This window comes from Thamnophis sirtalis, unplaced genomic scaffold (assembly GCF_051295495.1).
Source record: "Thamnophis sirtalis isolate CommonGarterSnake01/CBP01778 unplaced genomic scaffold, rThaSir2_p1.2 scaffold_5, whole genome shotgun sequence".
NCBI lineage: Eukaryota > Metazoa > Chordata > Lepidosauria > Squamata > Natricidae > Thamnophis > Thamnophis sirtalis.
In genome coordinates, this window is record NW_028261385.1 from 28,043,191 (window position 1) to 28,061,311 (window position 18,121).

The 18,121-nt window shown below is 39.0% G+C and overlaps 1 protein-coding gene across 2 annotated transcripts in view; it reads right to left on the reverse strand.

The window, feature by feature from the left end:
- The window catches only part of PLPP1 (phospholipid phosphatase 1), a 78,079-nt gene that overhangs the window by 28,625 nt on the left and 31,333 nt on the right, over positions 1–18,121 (reverse strand). Inside the window, exons 2-3 of one of the 2 annotated variants that reach the window (XM_014063115.2) lie at positions 13,115–13,266; positions 4,349–4,629 (exon numbers count right to left, since the gene is read on the reverse strand). In XM_014063115.2, the coding sequence (XP_013918590.2) occupies positions 4,349–4,629; positions 13,115–13,266 (433 nt within the window). The remainder of the gene's footprint in view (positions 1–4,348; positions 4,630–13,114; positions 13,267–18,121) is intronic. The other variant, XM_014063107.2, reaches the window with a different exon arrangement.

Consider the following 18,121-nt stretch of genomic DNA (forward strand, 5'->3'; position numbering starts at 1 on the left):
ATGGGAGAGCAGAATATAGGCTCCAAAGAGTCTAAAATTGAGTCATGTTGGAGCTTGTTTCAAAAAGGAAAAAAAAAAGTGATCAAAACAGACAGGAAAAAGGTGACAACATTCAGTATACAGGGAATGGAACGCAGCTATGTTTTCACACCATCAATTATAATTCTGCTTAGAGAGGAAAAGCAATGTGTTAATACTTAAGTGCCTTTCATCTGCAATCTTCCTTCCCTACTGACTTTCTCTTAAAGCAGTGATATTCTTTCAGCAATAATAAAATAAATTCATTTCATTCATTTATTCCTCTGAATATTTTTAGGCAATGCTCTAAAAATTTAAGCAATTTTGATTCAAATATGGGTTTGGGCATGCCACAAGTAATTTGGTTCCTTCCTTCCTTTGTTCCTCCCTCCCTCCCTCCCTCTATCAGATTTTGGAAATGGGTTGTGATATTCTAAAAAAGCACAAATCTGAGATTGTAATGGAATTCTGGCTAGGTCTTTCTAAGCCATGGCACATTGCCATCCTAACTGCAAGGATCTTTTGGGTGGGTTTCTTTCATTTTTCTTTGTATTTTTGTAAGCCCTGGCATTCCCATAAAAATTCAAATCCCTTTCCTCCCATCTCTGGGTGGTGCCACTCCAGCTACATACCAACAACCTTCACAGCTTGAATAGCAGGAAATAAAGGGAATGATTCTGTATAGAAAGGGCGTTAGTACTTACCTGATACGCCTCTTCTAATAAGGTGGAGATAGCCTCCACGAATGAGTTAACACGGTCCATGCTCTGATTGGACTGATTATAATTAATGGTCTATATAACCCGCCTTGTGAGTGTCCCCACCCAGCTTTCCGGTGAAATAACCACAGACTCAACGTGTTATCCAACTATCATTTACTAGTACCACAAATCCAACACAGAAAACAGAACTTTTCATACACTGCCAACCATCCCCTGGACAACAAGGCGATGATAATGGGTGGGCCAGATGCTATCTCCACCTTATTAGAAGAGGCGTATCAGGTAAGTACCAATGCCCTTTCTCAATAAGTGTGGAGATAGCATCCACGAATGGGACATACCCAAGCCTGTTGATTCAAGGGTGGACTGCAGACTGTTCCAAACCAAAGCCTTGAGAACCAACAGCCTGTAAAACTCTGCACCCGAACGCGGCATCTGCCGACACGAACTTGTCTAATTTATAAGTTTTAATAAATGGAGAAGGGGATGCCCAAGCCGCAGCTCTACAGTTTCGTCCAGAGATGCCTGAATGGCCCATGCCATGGTGGTAGCCGCACTTCTAGTAGAGTGAGCAGTAACGGCCTCCGGCACCGGCTCCTAGCAAGGCTCATAGGCCGCTGCAATGCATTTATGTACCCACCTTCCTATGGGGCTACAGACACCTTCTTACCCAGTGAGGATACTAGAAAAGAAACAAATAAATCGGATAAGCTTGATGTACATTGAATGTATATCTCGAGTGCCCGGTGCATGTCCAACATGTGCCACCGTTGTTCTAAATGGTGAACCGGAGAGGGGCAGAAGTTAGGAAGGACCACCTCCTGGCCCTATGGAACCAGGACCCCACCTTAGGCACAAAAGAGGGATCCAGTCTCAGCACCACCCAGTCAGAATAAAATCTGCACAAATCCTCCCGCACCGAAAGGACATGTAATTCCAAAACCCTCCTAGCAGATGTTATCTCTACCAAGAAGGCAACCTTCCAGTTAAGTATCCGCAATGGGACCTCTCGTAGAGGTTCAAAGGGAGGCCCAGTAAGTACCTGCAACACCCTTGCAAGATCCCAGGAATGGTAGTGACGCACTGCTGAAGGTTGTAAATTGGTGGCCCCCTTCGGGAATCTCTTCACCATCGGGTGATGTGATAGGGGCTGCCCCCCTCCCCCCAGGTAAGTATTGTGCTAAGAGCCGCAACCTGTCTTCTGACAGTGTTAGGGGACAATCCTTTTTCTAGACCATCCTGAAGGAATTCCAGGGCCTGGGAGACGGAAGACTCAGCAGGAATGATGTGTTTGGGCTGTTACGGTTATCACCACTCCCAAAAGGGCCGTCGAGACTAATTACTCCTCTGTTGTCGGTACAGCTGCTGCCTTGACTGTTAGCCGTACCCAGTCTGGGGACAGAAGCCCAAGGGAGAATAATCTGAATAGGATTATTCAATAGGAGGGTCAACGGTTGGCCATAGATTGACTTGTCTAGCTGTTCTGCAACATTGTAGAATCTTCTATCATTAGTGGAGGGAGCGGGTCCAGATGTCGGTGGCAACCACTGCCTCTGTATTGTGTCCACAAAGAGTTGTGGAGTCGGAATGATATCGGCCTCTAACTTGTGTTCTTTAAACAGGGCGCTGGGTGTTGCTGGTTGTGGCGGGACAGCGGCTGTCTTAGCCTTACTCAGCAGTGGTTTGAACAATGCAGGGGGGGGGGAATAGGCCGGTGCAGACTGGCTTATCTGGGGTCGCTCCTTCTTCTTCTGAGAGGTCTGCATCCCTAATTTCCCCCTCCTCAGAGGCTGGCAATGGGCTGCGTTGTGCCTCGATGGGGGATAGGTGGTCGACCCCGCCTTGTGACAGGCGGGGCCACTGGTGGGGCCTGGATCTTTTGTTGGAGCCCCGCTGCTATTCCGTTGGATGGCTTCTGCAATAAAGTCCTGAATACCTAATGTGGGTAGTACTGCGACCATGGGAGATACTTTTGGCAGAGCTGTCAAATGACCTTCTTGCCGAAGCCCAGCCACAATAGGAGTGAAGGTGGCCACAGGGGCCCTAGCCAATGCGTGTGGAGTGTCACCCCAAAGCCCAGATGTATTAACAGGCAGCATTGGGCTGAAAGGCCTTTGCGCAATATCCAGTTGCAGCGGGGGCAATGGACTGGGGTAAGAAGGTGGGACCTCCCCCTTTTTTGCATGTCGTGGGGAATGTCCTTGCTTCTCCAGGTGTTTAGTTTTAGATGTGGCCTTGGTGGCTTTCTTAGACTTAGAGCCCTTGTGTGACGAGGAAGAGGAGGTCTTAGTACTGGCCTTTTCCCCTGGAATCACCTGCGCAGGTGAAGGCCTGGATGGAGAGCAAGGAGACCATGGTTGGGGTCTGTCATGTCTCTGTGGGCCTCGGCAGCGATCTCTGGTACGCTACTGTCTGCCATCTCACTCTGACCACAGTGATGTTAGACAAAATGGCGCCCGTTAATAAGCTCTGCCCAATTCAAAATGGTGGCCACGCCACTTATTCGTGCTCTTTTTAACCGTTTCAGGCTTTGCGATGTCCCTGCCCTGTAGACCATTCGGAGTGCTGAATCCCAGCCGTCGCTCAAGCCTTTGGTGCTGTTCTAGCGCTCCGCCGCTGAGCTCCGTGTCAGAAGAGGTGTCAGGCAAACTCGTGCTGGTGCTGTGAACTGCACTGAAACGCGGTCAGCTTCGCTAAGGGACACGTCGGCCGACCCAACAGATATCCCGATCTGCACTCTCACGCAATTAGCCTTGCAGTCGTAGCTGCGGAAAAGGCCTCGTCACTTTGAATTGCCTCAGTTTGTGGATAAGCCTCAAGGGTAAAGGTGGTCAATCCCTTCAGAGGCAGAGGCAGGGCCTGTGAGGCAAAGCCCAGCGGCCAGTAGGTGACAGCCTGAAATCCACCAGTAGAAAGTTTGCAGCCAGAAACTTACATAATTGAAATTCAGCAGATGGATAAATTGCTAATTAACAAAGACAGGAACGGATAACATGACCGTCCCAGAGTGGACTGAGTCGGAAAGCTGGGTGGGGACACTCACAAGGCGGGTTACATACACCATTAATTAATTAATAATCAGACTCAGTCAAATCAGAGCATGGACTGTGTTAACCCATTCATGGATGCTATCTCCACCCTTACTGAGGAAAACAACTTCAAGAATGTGAAATGCGCTGTAATTAACAAATTAATCCTTAGGTTACACATCTATCTAGCTCTGCATAAAGCCTATGCATCAAAAGGGAGTGGCAAAGTGATAATACCTATCAAATCACCGATGCAAATGTTTTCCACTTTTCTTTTTTCATGGCTTCAGTTGCTTTATAACTAGAATCTTATTATTGGCAGCAATAATCTGCATGTGCTAATTATTTTGTATAGTACTAGTTAATGGAATTAAATCTGGAATGGGTTTTGGGTTTTTTTTTTGGCTAATGAGAACAAAACGCACAATACCCACTGTGTGCTAGTGGAAGACAAATGATGAGACATTGTGAACCCTATTTGCAAAATTGTTAAATTTCTACTTTTGTCAAAAAGAAAATATGAAATATTTTCAGGACCAGGAAATATTTTCATAACGTGTGTTATGTTAACAGACTTACCTTCCTTCGTTAACCTTTACTTTGTCTCCAAGGCATTTGAAGTTTTCAATGTAACCATCACTGCAGTTGAAACTACGCCAATCTGGTTTACATATGTCCAGAAAGTGAGGTCTCAATCTACCTATTGAATATTTGGCAATGTCTGTCAAAGATTGGCTAACAGCTGCACCAAAAAAGAATGTCCCCAAAGCCTTGTAAATAGCAGCAACGTAGTTATTTCTCACAAATGAATTAGAGTGCAAGCAGTTGTAATATACTGAAAGGGCCTCTCCTATGATTATCTGGAATAAAAAAGAAAAGAATGTTTTAAAAATTGCAACACAAGTAAGAACACGCTGTATACTTAAGTCTGAACATGGGCTTCCATTTAACTAGGTAACAATTAAGCCTATAAATAATTGTATAGACCCTTTAGATGACTTGCTGCCTTAGAAAAGTGAGAAAAATCTTCAGAGATGACTCACACATTGGTGAGCACTTCTTTACTCTCCTACTATCTGATAGGAGATATAGAAGCATAGCCAGTCATACGAACAGGCTGAAGAACAGCTTTTATCCATGGGCTGTCAGAATGAAATGTAACATCAGAAGTATGTAGTATTATAGACTTGCAGGGCTGGTGCAACATGTTTATATTGGTGTAATATATTATAATGTAATGTTACGCACATATATGTATAGAGGATTGTGTGTTGTTAGTATGATTTATTGATTTAGGGATTTTCTTTCTTTCACTGTGAGTTATTGATATATATTTATGTTGGGGGTTGCACTAAGGGAGGCTCAGCCAATCTCATTGTACACATGTTATGCACTGATAATAAAGGTTGAATTGAATTAAAAATGACTGGTTCAAAGAATAATCAAAAACAAAGTGAAGGAAATATAAACTTTCATTTTTTTTGTTCCTGTCTGGGTTTTAATGAACAGATAACATGAATTAGAAATCTTCCCCTCTATCCTTACCACCAGACAAAACACTGCTTCCTGGAAAATCCAGCAATGGTACCATACGCAAGGAACACATTTAACTTTTCATCAAATTTCCACTCATTCTTAACCTTTTACTCAAAAGAAATGGTTTCTTTGCCAAGAACATGATCGTTCTGGAAATTCAGGAACCAAGTGAAAGGGCTAGACAACAATGTTCTCGCCAGAAATGTTAAAGGCCAGCTTCTAAACATGGGAACCTCCCAGGCTTCAGCTAGATGGAATCTTTTAAACCGGACACGCTTCCTTCAGAATATAATGGTTTCCTAAAACAAAAACAAAGGCGCCAAAGGTGGAAATTTAGAATTATGGAAAATAACATTTTATAGTGTTGGTATTCAACTTGGCTGGAGCATTTATGCTTATCTATAACTTGAGTTCAAGTTATAATTATAAGTGGATTGTTTATTATAACCATCTTATTCTAAGATAATGTTGCAAGTTCTAACTATGGATGTGTATCAGTTTTATCAATATTATATTATGCTTTTATTGTCAAACTTTTATCATCCATATATTTCTCATGTTACCTTGAGGGAGTTTTGCTCTTGAAAGCAGTCTACTTCAAGAATCATTTAATAATACTGACTTTGTATACAATGCTACAGCTTTAGTTCCTCCTATGTAAGTGGCTCATAATGGCTTAGTAAACGGTAGTCTAGGAAATATTGATATCTGATTGAATTATACAAAAGCTGGAGTTTGCAAAAGCTCTATGGAAAATGGGAACAATTGGCCTGGACTCATATATGAAGGCAGCAACATCAGCAATAGCTAACAAAAAAAAAACCCAGCATAAAGTAGTCAATTTCCTTTATTATTCTCAGGGTTAGGGTAGGTGGTAAACCATCTTGGGAACATCTTCTCAAGAAGTTTCATTATATTTCATTACATTTCTACGCAAAGCCACTTCTTAGAGAAGCTATTATTTTTTAAATATGACTTCATGAAACTTTACAGAATGAACAGGATTGTCCTGAAATATTATTTATAGTTTAATATATTATGTCATACTTGTTGCATACAGTTTGATTACCACCTTGTCAGTTTCAGGGCAGGGATTTAATTAGCACTATTGTAAGACGATCATTTTGTGGCCAGAGAAACTCATCAGTGCAATCCAGTTAGCAGCATTTTACTCAATGGTTCCATCCAAGCAGCTTGTTTAATTGCTGGTAGCTGTTTCAGTTGTTATGCAGGACTAAACACTTTGAATTAGTTTAGAATTCTTCTGTGATTTGTTCATCTCTTTGGTTCATAATTTAAACAGAAGAAAAACAGAAAGATGAGTTGCATGGTTCTTAAATATGAGTGAATTTTATATATCTCTTTGAATGTGTGATAAAGGTGATTCAGTATCAACTGAACTTCAGCAATGTCTAAAAATCAGTATCAATGGTTGTCTTCAAATGTCTTATGATATGGTGTTGTCTTCAAATGTCTTATATAGTGTCCCTTAAAGTTCTCCCATTTTTCCTGTTACTCAAAAGTCTTTCACAGAAATAAAAGCAGCAACCAAATTCAATATAACCCTTTTATGGATGAGACACCAAGGAGAAGCATATCAGGAACCCTAGAAGTTCCATTTCAGTTTCTAGAATATTTGATACAAATCCGGAAGCTAAATGAGTCAGAATGTCATGCTTTATTAATTAGGGATGTAGAAACAATATTGAATGGAAGGAAAAACATTAAGATTATCTCTCCATCTTTATTTGTTGAGATATTGCAAGCTGCCAAGGTGAAACATAATCATGTATTTCTACAAGATAGCATATTTAGCTACGACAATGTTCATTAAAAGGCATATGTGCCTATGTAGGTAACCACAAGACATGATTTCTATTATGCCCCATGAAGTGTTCTTTTTACAGCTTGTCAAAAAATTAACAATGCAGCTACTCACTGAATTTATAATAGTGATCTTATTATATCTGTGCTGCAACCTTTATAATAATATGTCTCACTATGAAATCTTGCTTTTAAAGGCCCTAAGGAGTGAGTAGACCTAGCTTCCTTTATAACCCACTCCTGAGTGATTCCCTAGAATCGACATGCTTTCTGAGAGCATTTTGCTGAAAATAAGGTTATGAGCCGGAAAGAACTAGAAATATCATCATCTCAGGTAACAATGTATAATTTGTTCAATGAGGCATACCACATCTGAACTGAGGGGTGCCATGAAACAGAGATAGCCTAGGTTTGTTGAACATACTTGGTAATTGGGTTCTCAGACCACAAAAGAGCAATACCAAAACATTTTATGGGCATTTCATTCCATGTGGCAGCAAGAGTTTGTCAGCCCAGTTATTCAATCTGAGTACTGAAAACATATATATCTGAATTCCAAAACACTTAATAAATACCATACTTTTCTTGTTATCATGGTCACTCGGATTTTAGCAGCCCAAATATAGTTTGCCTATTTTCATTACATCTTGGAAAATACTTGAACTTGCTTTTTTCTATGTTCATGAAGTCAACATTTAAAGGCTTTTCACTTAGTTAAATGCTGCAATCTGTTGTTCACAAAAGAATATAAAATGTGTTTAATTTTCAGAGAGGGAACAGTCAAAAAGCCAATTCTAGGCCTTGAGTTATATTTTCCATTAAGTAGAATACAGTATGTACTAAATACATAGATTAGATAGTTAGTAAGACTGGAAAAAATCCAGACTAGAAGACATCTGTGTTTAAAAATGCATATTTGGAAGAAAAAGAAAACGCTGTTAGAATGATTTCTCCATTTATGTGCTTCACATTCCACAGAGGTCTGGGTGCTTTTTAATAAAACAACAACAACAAATTCTTCAGGCTTCGCAGAAGACAATTAAATTACCTAATTCTAATTTATTTTCTACCCAACATATTGTGAAGCTAAACACAATGAAATGCCTGTACTTATTTATTCATTTATTTATTAAGTTACTTATGCAATTGCTATAGCAATTTCTTGGACTAACATAATACATTTCACTGTTTTCAATTATTATAGTTTAAGTTTTTTTATTATACAATTCTACACAAAGGTTTAGGCATGCCTAATAAAATTATATATTTCAATGAATCTGTAAGTAAACAGAATTTGACAAAACTTGTACATCAAACAAAGGTAAATGTGACATCCTTCTATAAATCTGAATGCAGGCTATTTTTTATAAGAGCCAAGGTGGCGCAGTGGTTAAAAGCAGCACTGCAGGCTACTGCTAGATCAGCAGGTCAGCGGTTCAAATCTCACCGGCTCAGGGTTGACTCAGCCTTCCATCCTTCCGAGGTGGGTAAAATGAGGACCCAGATTGTTGGGGGCAATATGCTGACTCTCTGTAAACCGCTTAGAGAGGCCTGAAAGGCCTATGAAGCGGTATATAAGTCTACTGCTATTGCTATTGCTATTGCTATTTATAAACATTTTAAATCATATTTTATTCCAATTCCATTTTAAATTGCTTTTATCAAATTTTAGTAATAATTTGTTTCTGGAACTTTGCACTTTGATGTGGCCTGAGGGCTAATCAATAAACAGTCAATGTCAATTCAAACAGTCATTGCCTATTCAAAATAAGAAAATAACACTCCTTTGATTTTTACCATTGGCAAAAATCAATAGTTCCTGAAGAGGAAAAAAGGTTGAATATTTCAAGAAGACAAGGATTTGGAACATACCTTACTATTATCCATAAAGTACTCAAAGAGGAAAAAAATACCAAAGTTTTGGAACGCCTTCATATTCCTCCATCTTCAATAATATTCAAAATTTGTAGGAGCTCCCAAACAAGAAATGCATGCAAGGACATGTTAAAATATTTTTAAACTAAGGAAGAATTGAGAAAAAAAGAACCAAAATGCAAAACCAGAATGATTTAGAAAGTATTATTTCAGCCAAAAGGGGTACAATAAAGTACTGACAGAAAGCCTGTCCAATTTTCCATATCTGCCATATTCATTGTTTTTTTTTTATTTGGAATCTATAAACAATAGCACATATAGTAAATATGCATTTAAATTTGAGAAAGGATGTCATATTTGACTTTGTAATATATGTCAGTTTCTTTTTACCCAGGGATTTGCTGAAACATAAAATTGAATCAGGGATGCCCGAACTTTTTCATAAAACCATGTTTCCTCTGCTTATATAATTTGAATAAGTCTTTGATAGGACAACATTACACTAGAAGTCAAGAAGACTAGAAACTCAGTTTTCAATGAAATATGAATACAGAAAATCAGGTGAAAATCCATCAAATGCCTTTTCATAAATGCCTAGCATGAGTTGCAACAAAGAAGGCAAATCCCTTTCCTTTTTAGTGAATGTGGTCATGAACCTTGAGAAGACCCTTGACTAAAATGGTTTGAAACTACTTTTAGAATAATCACTAACAAAATAGCAAGAATTGTGTTGTGGGAACTACTGAGATTATTTTTAGTTAAACTCAAGATAGCAAAAGAACAGAAATCAGAAAGATTAATCCATTCACTTATGCTGCATTTCTGCTGCAAAAATGTAAATCATGTTACTTTAAATTATGGGTGTCAAACTCACGGTGTCACATTATCGTCACATGACATATCACAATTTTTTTCCCTTTCGCTAAACCAGGAGTGGGTGGAGTGAGTGCGTGACGCATCTGGCCTGCGTTTGACACTTCTGCTTTAAATCATCAACAGCCACTTTTCCCACTTCTTAAAAATGCAGTTATAAATGCTGTCTCTCTTTCAATATGTACACATCTGGAATAACAAAATGGACATGCAAGGCATTTATCCACACAGTCATTAAGAAAAAGTCCTGCTTTGATGTCATAACTATTGTACAATCATTTTTTCAGAATAAGAAAAAAAAATACTAGAAATAAGCTAGACCAGCGATGGTGAACCTTTTTTGGCTTGTGCTATAAAGAGGGTGAGCAGAGGGGGTCGTGGGTGGGCATGTCGCAGCCATAATGCAATACACAGCCCCCCAATGTGCTCCCCCCCATTTTTTGCATGCTTTTTTCACCCTACTCAGGCTCCAGAGGCTTTATAGGAGCCTGAGAAGGGCAAAAACAGCCCCCCCCCAGAGGCCCTCCGGAGGCTTCAGGGACCTTCAGGAGGCTTCCCTGAAGCCTCTGGAGGACTTAAATTGACCCTACGAGCAAACCGGAAGTCCATTCCCAAATTTCCAATTTGGCCATAGGGCCATTTTTTTGTGCTCCAGGGAAGCTCCTGAAGCCTCAGGAGGGCCTCCGGGGTGGAGGCTCTTTTTGCTCTCCCCAGGCTCCTATAAAGCCTCTGGAGCCTGGGGAGGGTGAAAAATGGCTTTAAAAAAAACTGAACTCAGCTGGGCAGCGTGCGCATGCAACGCCATGCCAGGGTGGGCATGGCCAACTCGACGTCACTCATGTTGGAGGCATCTTTTGTGGTCTGTGCACTCTGCCAAAGAAAACGGGCTCCTGGGCTCCATTTTCAGCTGCAATGGCCTCCTGCAACCCTCTACCAGCAAAAACAGAGCTTGGGAGGGCTGCGGATGGCCCTCCCGACGTCTGTTTTTGCTGGCAGAGACGCTGCAGGTTGGTCCTTTGCTGTTTCCAAGGCAACCCTGTGGGCCACATCTAAGCACCCCACATTGGGCCTTGAGTTTGACATCCCTGATCTATCTCAAAGCATTAAAAAATAAAATTCAAGTATCACTATGAGATCCAATTGATTCATTTAGCAAACACAGGAATGGTGACAGATGGAACTCCAACAACATTCTCTCTAGAGATCATTATTTTATTTCTTTCCTCTATAATGGGAACAGTAAAAAAAGAGAGAGGGAGAAAGAGAAAAAATTCTCATTAAATTAAATAAATTGGCAGCCTCCTATAGCTCTAGTGATTTAAGTTGCAGCTGTTTTAAGTTGCGTAAATAGCTAATTTAAAGTAAAAGGCAAACATACAAAAATATTAAATACCACAATCATTCATCATCTAGGCTCCTATAGGAAATCCCATGTAGCTTACAGATTTTGGCAGCTGGAAGCAATGAACTTTTCATAAAGGTTCAAATGACAAAAAATCACCACCCTTGTAATGGCCATTTTAAGCACATTTTTCTTTCTTTTTCTTTGGAAAAAAAAAGAAGTTGGCATATATTATATATCAAAGAAGGGTGGACAGGTAGAGAGAGAAAAGAATTTAGTTTATCCTCAGGACTGTCAGTGAATAAAATAAAGAGAAGTACATTTAAAGGTTCAGTCATTGTACTTTTATTTGGATCCACTTAAGAATGACTTGAGCTGTAATGATAAATTAAGAATAAATACTATCCAAGGTCTTGAGCAAGTTGATATATGCACCAAGATAACTGTCACAGAAACTGTTTTCATTTGAAGCATATTACTTCATTTTTCAGGAGGAAAAACCAAGTCATTTTTTGCTTCCAATCTTATAACTGAAAATATAACAAAAAGGAAAAAGATGGGGAGATAGAGGGAGAGCAAAAAATAAACTTAAGGAATAGATCAAAAGATCACAAAAAGGTCACAGCTAGGGATAGAGAAATGAGTGAGAGTGCCTGATGATCTCCAGTAGGTGGTACTTCAGAGAGAGACAAAGTGAATTGTTCTTTAGCAGAGTTCATGGGACCAAATGTTTATTCCCTCTATCTTTCTGCTTGTGCTAAAGATGCTGCTCTTGTTTGAATTTCCTCTCAGCTTCACACCCAAACAAAGTCTTCCTCTGTTTATCCTTCTTTGTGGATAATTTAGTCCACAAAGAAAATCAAGAAATAGAGAGGATATAGTTGGGAAGGACTGCAATCTCTTGTTTACAGATTAAGCATATAAAATAATTCCTCAAGGATTTCCTGTGGGGCTTGATTTTGGATTTTTGCCTTACAGGAAATCTACCAGGAATGAACACTAGTTTTTAAAAATCCACAAGATCATGGGCAGGGTGACCATGAGCCAAAATGCTTCATACTTCTTTCAGTTCCAACTGAATGATGGGTGTAGGATGGGGATCTTATTTACTTTAGAAATATTGGAGAGGAAAAAATATTTACAGAGCTTAAATATTTTAAGTGCACTGTATTTATTCAGGGAAGGGAGGAGAAAAGGGAGAGAAGAAAGGGAGGAGGAGGAGGAGGAGGATACTCTTCTGAGATAACTCCTGTTACTATTAGTAGAGAAAAGTTCCATCTAGCCATTTCCCAACCAGATTTTTTTTTAAAAAAAATGATAATTGGCCAGATTGGAAAAACATGTCTCAAACTGAAAAAAGAAGAAGAAAATGTATGAGGCTATCCAGATTTACTTTTACTACAATCCTGGAACATGATATTGGACTTGGATTTCTCTTTCTGTGGAAATTCCAGAGTAAATGATTCTCCAGATCAGAACATGTCAAAGATGATAAAGACATTTACAAAAGGACACTGACCTTTATAACTTCGGGGGTAGAATGTGCAATATATGAGACTGATCATTTTCAGCTACAATTTTACTGCTTCTTCCCTGTACATATTTTTCAAACTAAACAATTTAAACCTAGTATTATCTCCTCTAATTCCTTCCCATAAAATAAGACTTATGCAGCATGCAAAGCATTTGAAGTTTTAAAAAATATAGAAAAAAATCTGTTAACATTAAAAAAAACCCACCCTCCATTCAAAACAATTTCTTCTTGTCCAAATGAAAGGCTTAAACCAGTGGTATCTTTCTACCGGCCAACAAGTACCATCTTTGATATCATATTTACCCCAAAATACAAGATATGACAAATAGTCTAATGGAGGAAAATGAGGGATAAAACTTACAACAATTATATCGAGAGGAATAATTATCCCTGCTAACAACTGATATGAAATGGTGTCATCTTTGTAAGGGTAGTGGATGGATTCATCATTACAGAACAGTCCTCGTTTGAAGGGAGCACCCCTCGCAGTCAGAATTGCAAAAGGCAAGGCAGCTAGCAAAAAGAATAAGATAATTGTGTTATACAGGATGTTTTAGAAATCTTTAACCCCAAGCCTTTCTATCCAGAATCAGGAGCAAAGTCATGGAGGCAACATGCAGCAAGTTGGATTATTTTTCTATACATAGTTGTGGAAACATACTTTGAGGCTTATAGTATAATAAAATCTAGTATAGGAAATGTTGAATTTATTTGATTTCAGCCATATAAATAAGTTAAAATCTACAATCAATTAAAGCAAAAGCTGCATTGTTAGATTCTCCACCCACTCATTTGTTTCTTATTGAAAAATTATTGATAAATAAGATATTTAAGATCTTCTCCAAGTCAGACTTTTTCCTCAGAGACAGATACTTGCAATTTGAAAATGCGATTAGTAAATAAACCAAATATACCAAAGCAGGATATAAGAAGAATCAAGCAGAAGAACATGGAAAACTTGGTCACGGATTATATTGTGAAATGCATAGGACATTACTGTTTGCTTGTTTCTCAAACATTTTCTCCACATATTCATCTAACATGAACCTAATTTTATTGTAATTAACACACAAGAAAGAAATCCGTAATTATAAAACAGTAGAATTTGAAAACCTGAGCTTGAATGAGTGTATGTACCACATTTAATTGGCATTGGCTTAAATGAATCTGGTGGCTACTGAAGGAATGGGGCTCAGTCCTGCTTTACCCAAAGATATATTATGCTCTCAATTTAGCAGGCAAGAAAATACAGGCTGGTGGGAGCTGTAATCTAATTCAGTGTGCTACAGAAACTGCACTGTGCCTTCACAGAAAGGTGCTGAGCTTGTCGATCAGAAAGGATGGTGGTTCAAATCACTAGTGCCGTGTAACAAAGTGAGCTCCCCTTACTTGTCCCAGCTTCTGCCAACCTAGCAATTTGAAAGCATGTAAAAATTGAAGTAGAAAAATAGGAACTACCTTTGGTGGGAAGGTAACAGTATTCCGTATGCCTTCGGCATTTAGTCATGCCGGTCACATGACCACAGAGACATCTTCGATAATACTGGCTCTTTGGCTTTGAAAAAGAGACTGCCCCCTAGAGTCAGGAACGACTAGCACATATGTGCGATAAGAACCTTCATTTTCACCTTCAGAACCAACAATGTGGTATCTAAATACTGCCTATGTTCAATCTAGCAGGAAAATATTAAGGAATCTAGCTCAAAACTAAATGTTTGAGTATCAGAATAAAGCTTTATTTGCTAAAAAGAAAAGAAAAGAAAAGTGAATTCCCTTTAGTTAAACTCAATGCTTGCTAATATCCAGGATGGTTTCTTTATAGCAACAAGAAAGCAGTTTTCCAATGCATTCCTTGGAGCTATTTTTTAACTTCACATTCCTGATTTCATATTTTAAAAAAATCTATAAACATTAAATGAAAGTATGCATGCCTATAAATTCCACAGAATTGTTTCTAAATAGTAATAAACAGCATGAACCTGAATTATTGCACTCTGAATACACAACACCACAATCTACTACCAACCATTTAAAGATTTGTTCTCACCAGATTTAAAAAAGTATCGGCTATAAGACTATACTAGAATAAACTCATGTCCAAACAGTGTTTAAATAATTGTGGAAAGTTCCACAATTAAGTTGGATTAGACTTATTTCCATAAAACTATCACAGAATTCCAAAGGCACAACCTTGGAGTCAAAAAATAGAGGCATTCATTAATGTCCCAACAAGACAAAAATTATTTTTATTCAGTAAAAATGCTAAATCTTAAATAAAAAGCCAGAATATTCTCTGGGCTCTTGAAAGTATTACTCCCCCCAGAAGCATTTATATATTACCCAAATTTCACTCATTGCTTAATAAAATGCAAACACCTTGGACATGGTGCAAACTGTGAAGGTGAAGCAAGAGACAAAGCATGATCACATATTACATACAGTGGAATTAACATATGAATTATGATGAAAAGAAAGAAAAGTGCAATAATTGTGATCTGTGATAAATTGTTGACTCATGGTTACTCTAAACTGCTGTCTAGATTCTAAAAAGTAGCAGTGGTTCAGCTTGCTATGCAAAACATTAACAGACTACAAAACAAGTCAGAATTGAGCATATATATTTGTATTTGTATTTATTTGTATTTATTAATGCTTATAGGCCGCCCTTTTCCCTGAGGGGACTCAGGGCGGCTTACATAAAATAAGGGGGGGGGGTATACAGACAATAGACACAACAATACATAGAAGTAAAATAGTAAGCAACATTCATTCATCATTCGGGTGGGGACAGTTATCTTTGTCCCCAGGCCTGACGGGCTAGCCAGGTCTTAAGGGCTGTGCGGAAGGTCTGGACGGTGGTGAGGGTACGAATCTCCACGGGGAGATCGTTCCAAAGGGTCGGAGCTACTACTGAAAAGGCTCTCCTCCGTGTAGTTGCCAGTCGGCACTGACTGGCAGATGGAACTCGGAGGAGGCCTAATCTATGTGATCTAATTGGTCGCAGGGAGGTAATTGGCAGGAGGCGGTCTCTCAAGTACGCAGACCCACTACCATGAAGGGCTTTATGAGTGATAAGTAGCACCTTGAAGCGCACCCGGAGATCAACAGGTAGCCAGCGCAGCTCGCGGAGGATAGGTGTTATGTGGGTGAACCGAGGTGCACCCACAATCACTCGCGCGGCTGCGTTCTGGACTAGCTGAAGTCGCCGGATGCTCTTCAAGGGCAGCCCCATGTAGAGCACATTGCAGTATTCCAGCCTAGAGGTCACAAGGGCCCGAGTGACTGTTGTGAGGGCCTCCCGGTTCAGGTAGGGTCGCAACTGGCGCACCAGGCGAACCTGGGCAAATGCCCCCCTGGTCACAGCCGTCAAATGGTGGTCAAAAGTCAGCTGTGGGTCCAGGAGGACTCCCAAGTTGCGAACCCTCTCTGAGGGGTATAAAGTTTGACCCCCCAGCCTGAGCGATGGAACACTGATCGAATTATTGGGAGGAAAGTACAACAGCCACTCGGTCTTCTCCGGGTTGAGTACAAGCTTGTTAGCCCTCATCCAGTCCATAACGGCCTCAAGACCGTTATGCACAACAGAAAAAGGTCAATTCTTCATAAGGAATACACGCTAAGAATCACTTCAAGGAGTTCTCTCAGACTCACTTTTGGGATCAGAATTTCCATTACTAAGACTGTTAAGTGAATTGCTGCAGTTGTTAAGTGAATCATGGTTTTTAATATTAAGTGAATATGGCTTCCCTTTTTGACTTTGTTTGTTGGAAGCCAGTTGGCAAGATCACAAGACAAGCATCATGAATTCATGCCCGTTGCCGAGCAGCTGCATTTTGATGGGTGACAGTGAAGATGCTGCTATGGTCCTAAGTTTGAGGACCAGTTGTAAATCATTTTTTTAGTGCCATTGTAACTTAGAACAGTCACTAAATGAAATATTCTAACTCAGGGATTATCTATATTTTCAACTCAGGCTGCAACATGTTCCACTGGCCTTTTACGGTTGCTCCAGTCAAATATATCAGTGAATACATTGGCAAAAGCATTCAAACATATTCTAGTGCAAAATTTAGGTTTCTTTGCATTACCTGTAATATTTTGATGAAGAAACACTTGGAGAGGAAATGCTAGATTCATGGCATCATTTATTTACACCCTCTTAGAAGTGTTGTTTTATTCTCGCAAAATATTGCTATAGTGTAGAAAAGATTAAAAATTGTGACATACCCCAGGGTTTTCAGATATGGTGGCTACTAAATCAAAGTGTGTATCTATCATCTATATCCAATTGATTACAAGGTACTGCCTAACTAACCAGCCACACCGAAGTTCTAAGAACGTCTTGGCTTGTTTTTCAACTTCACCATTTTAAAAAAAGTTGAATTGCCTTAATAATAATGTTATTTTGTGCACTGAGAAATGTGGAATGTATATTTATATATATAATTTCTCCCTTTTCTGTCTATTTTATTTTGCTTTGCTTTTTGTTAACTTGGATTGCTGTATTTTGTGTAATTTTTGTGTATTTCTTTTTGTGGTTTCCTTTGTATGTTGTATTCTTTTTCGGTTTCTTTTTGTAAAATATGTTAAGAAAAATTAATAATTTTTAAATGTAAAAAAATCAGTATCATTGTACAAAACATTTCAATAACCCCCATGAATTATGAGAATCATTGTGTTTCAAAAAAGCACATCAACTGCATACTTAACAGGAAAAGACAACCAGTCTTCATGCCTGAGCCTACACACCCAGACTCCACCTGTGCAAATATTTAATTACTAAAATCACATTTTACATCTTAGAGGTATGTTTGCTATGTCAAAGTTCTTGTATAATTGTGATGTGGGAAGTAGATTTTTTACTATTCCCCAAAGCTGTTTCCATGGGAAATTTAGCCTACTTCTCATTTGTGGTGATGATGAGATTATGCATTCAATTGTGTCCAACTCTTGACGATTCTATGGGCCAGGTCTCCCCACTTCTCATTTCTATTGATTGTTATAGCCTACCGTAGACATGAGACAAGTTCTAACTTAAATGAACAAGGTCCTCAGATTTTTGAAATGCATAATTCTATAAAGGGCACATTTTGTGTAGATGTGCCTCTTTATATGAAAGAATCTTAATAAACTGATGCAAGCCTTAACAAATATCTTTACTGAGTCAATAGAATTAAACTTTAGAAAAATAATTTATTACTATTTTCCATATACTGTCTTTCCATTATATATTTACCTAAATTAGTTAAAGACCTAATGAGCTCATTTACATTTTGTGCAAATCTTAGTTAGGCCTGGTTAATGTGTGACTTAGTGTGTTGAATGAATTAAGCCCATTTGGTTAGTTTATGATGTATTGTATAAACTT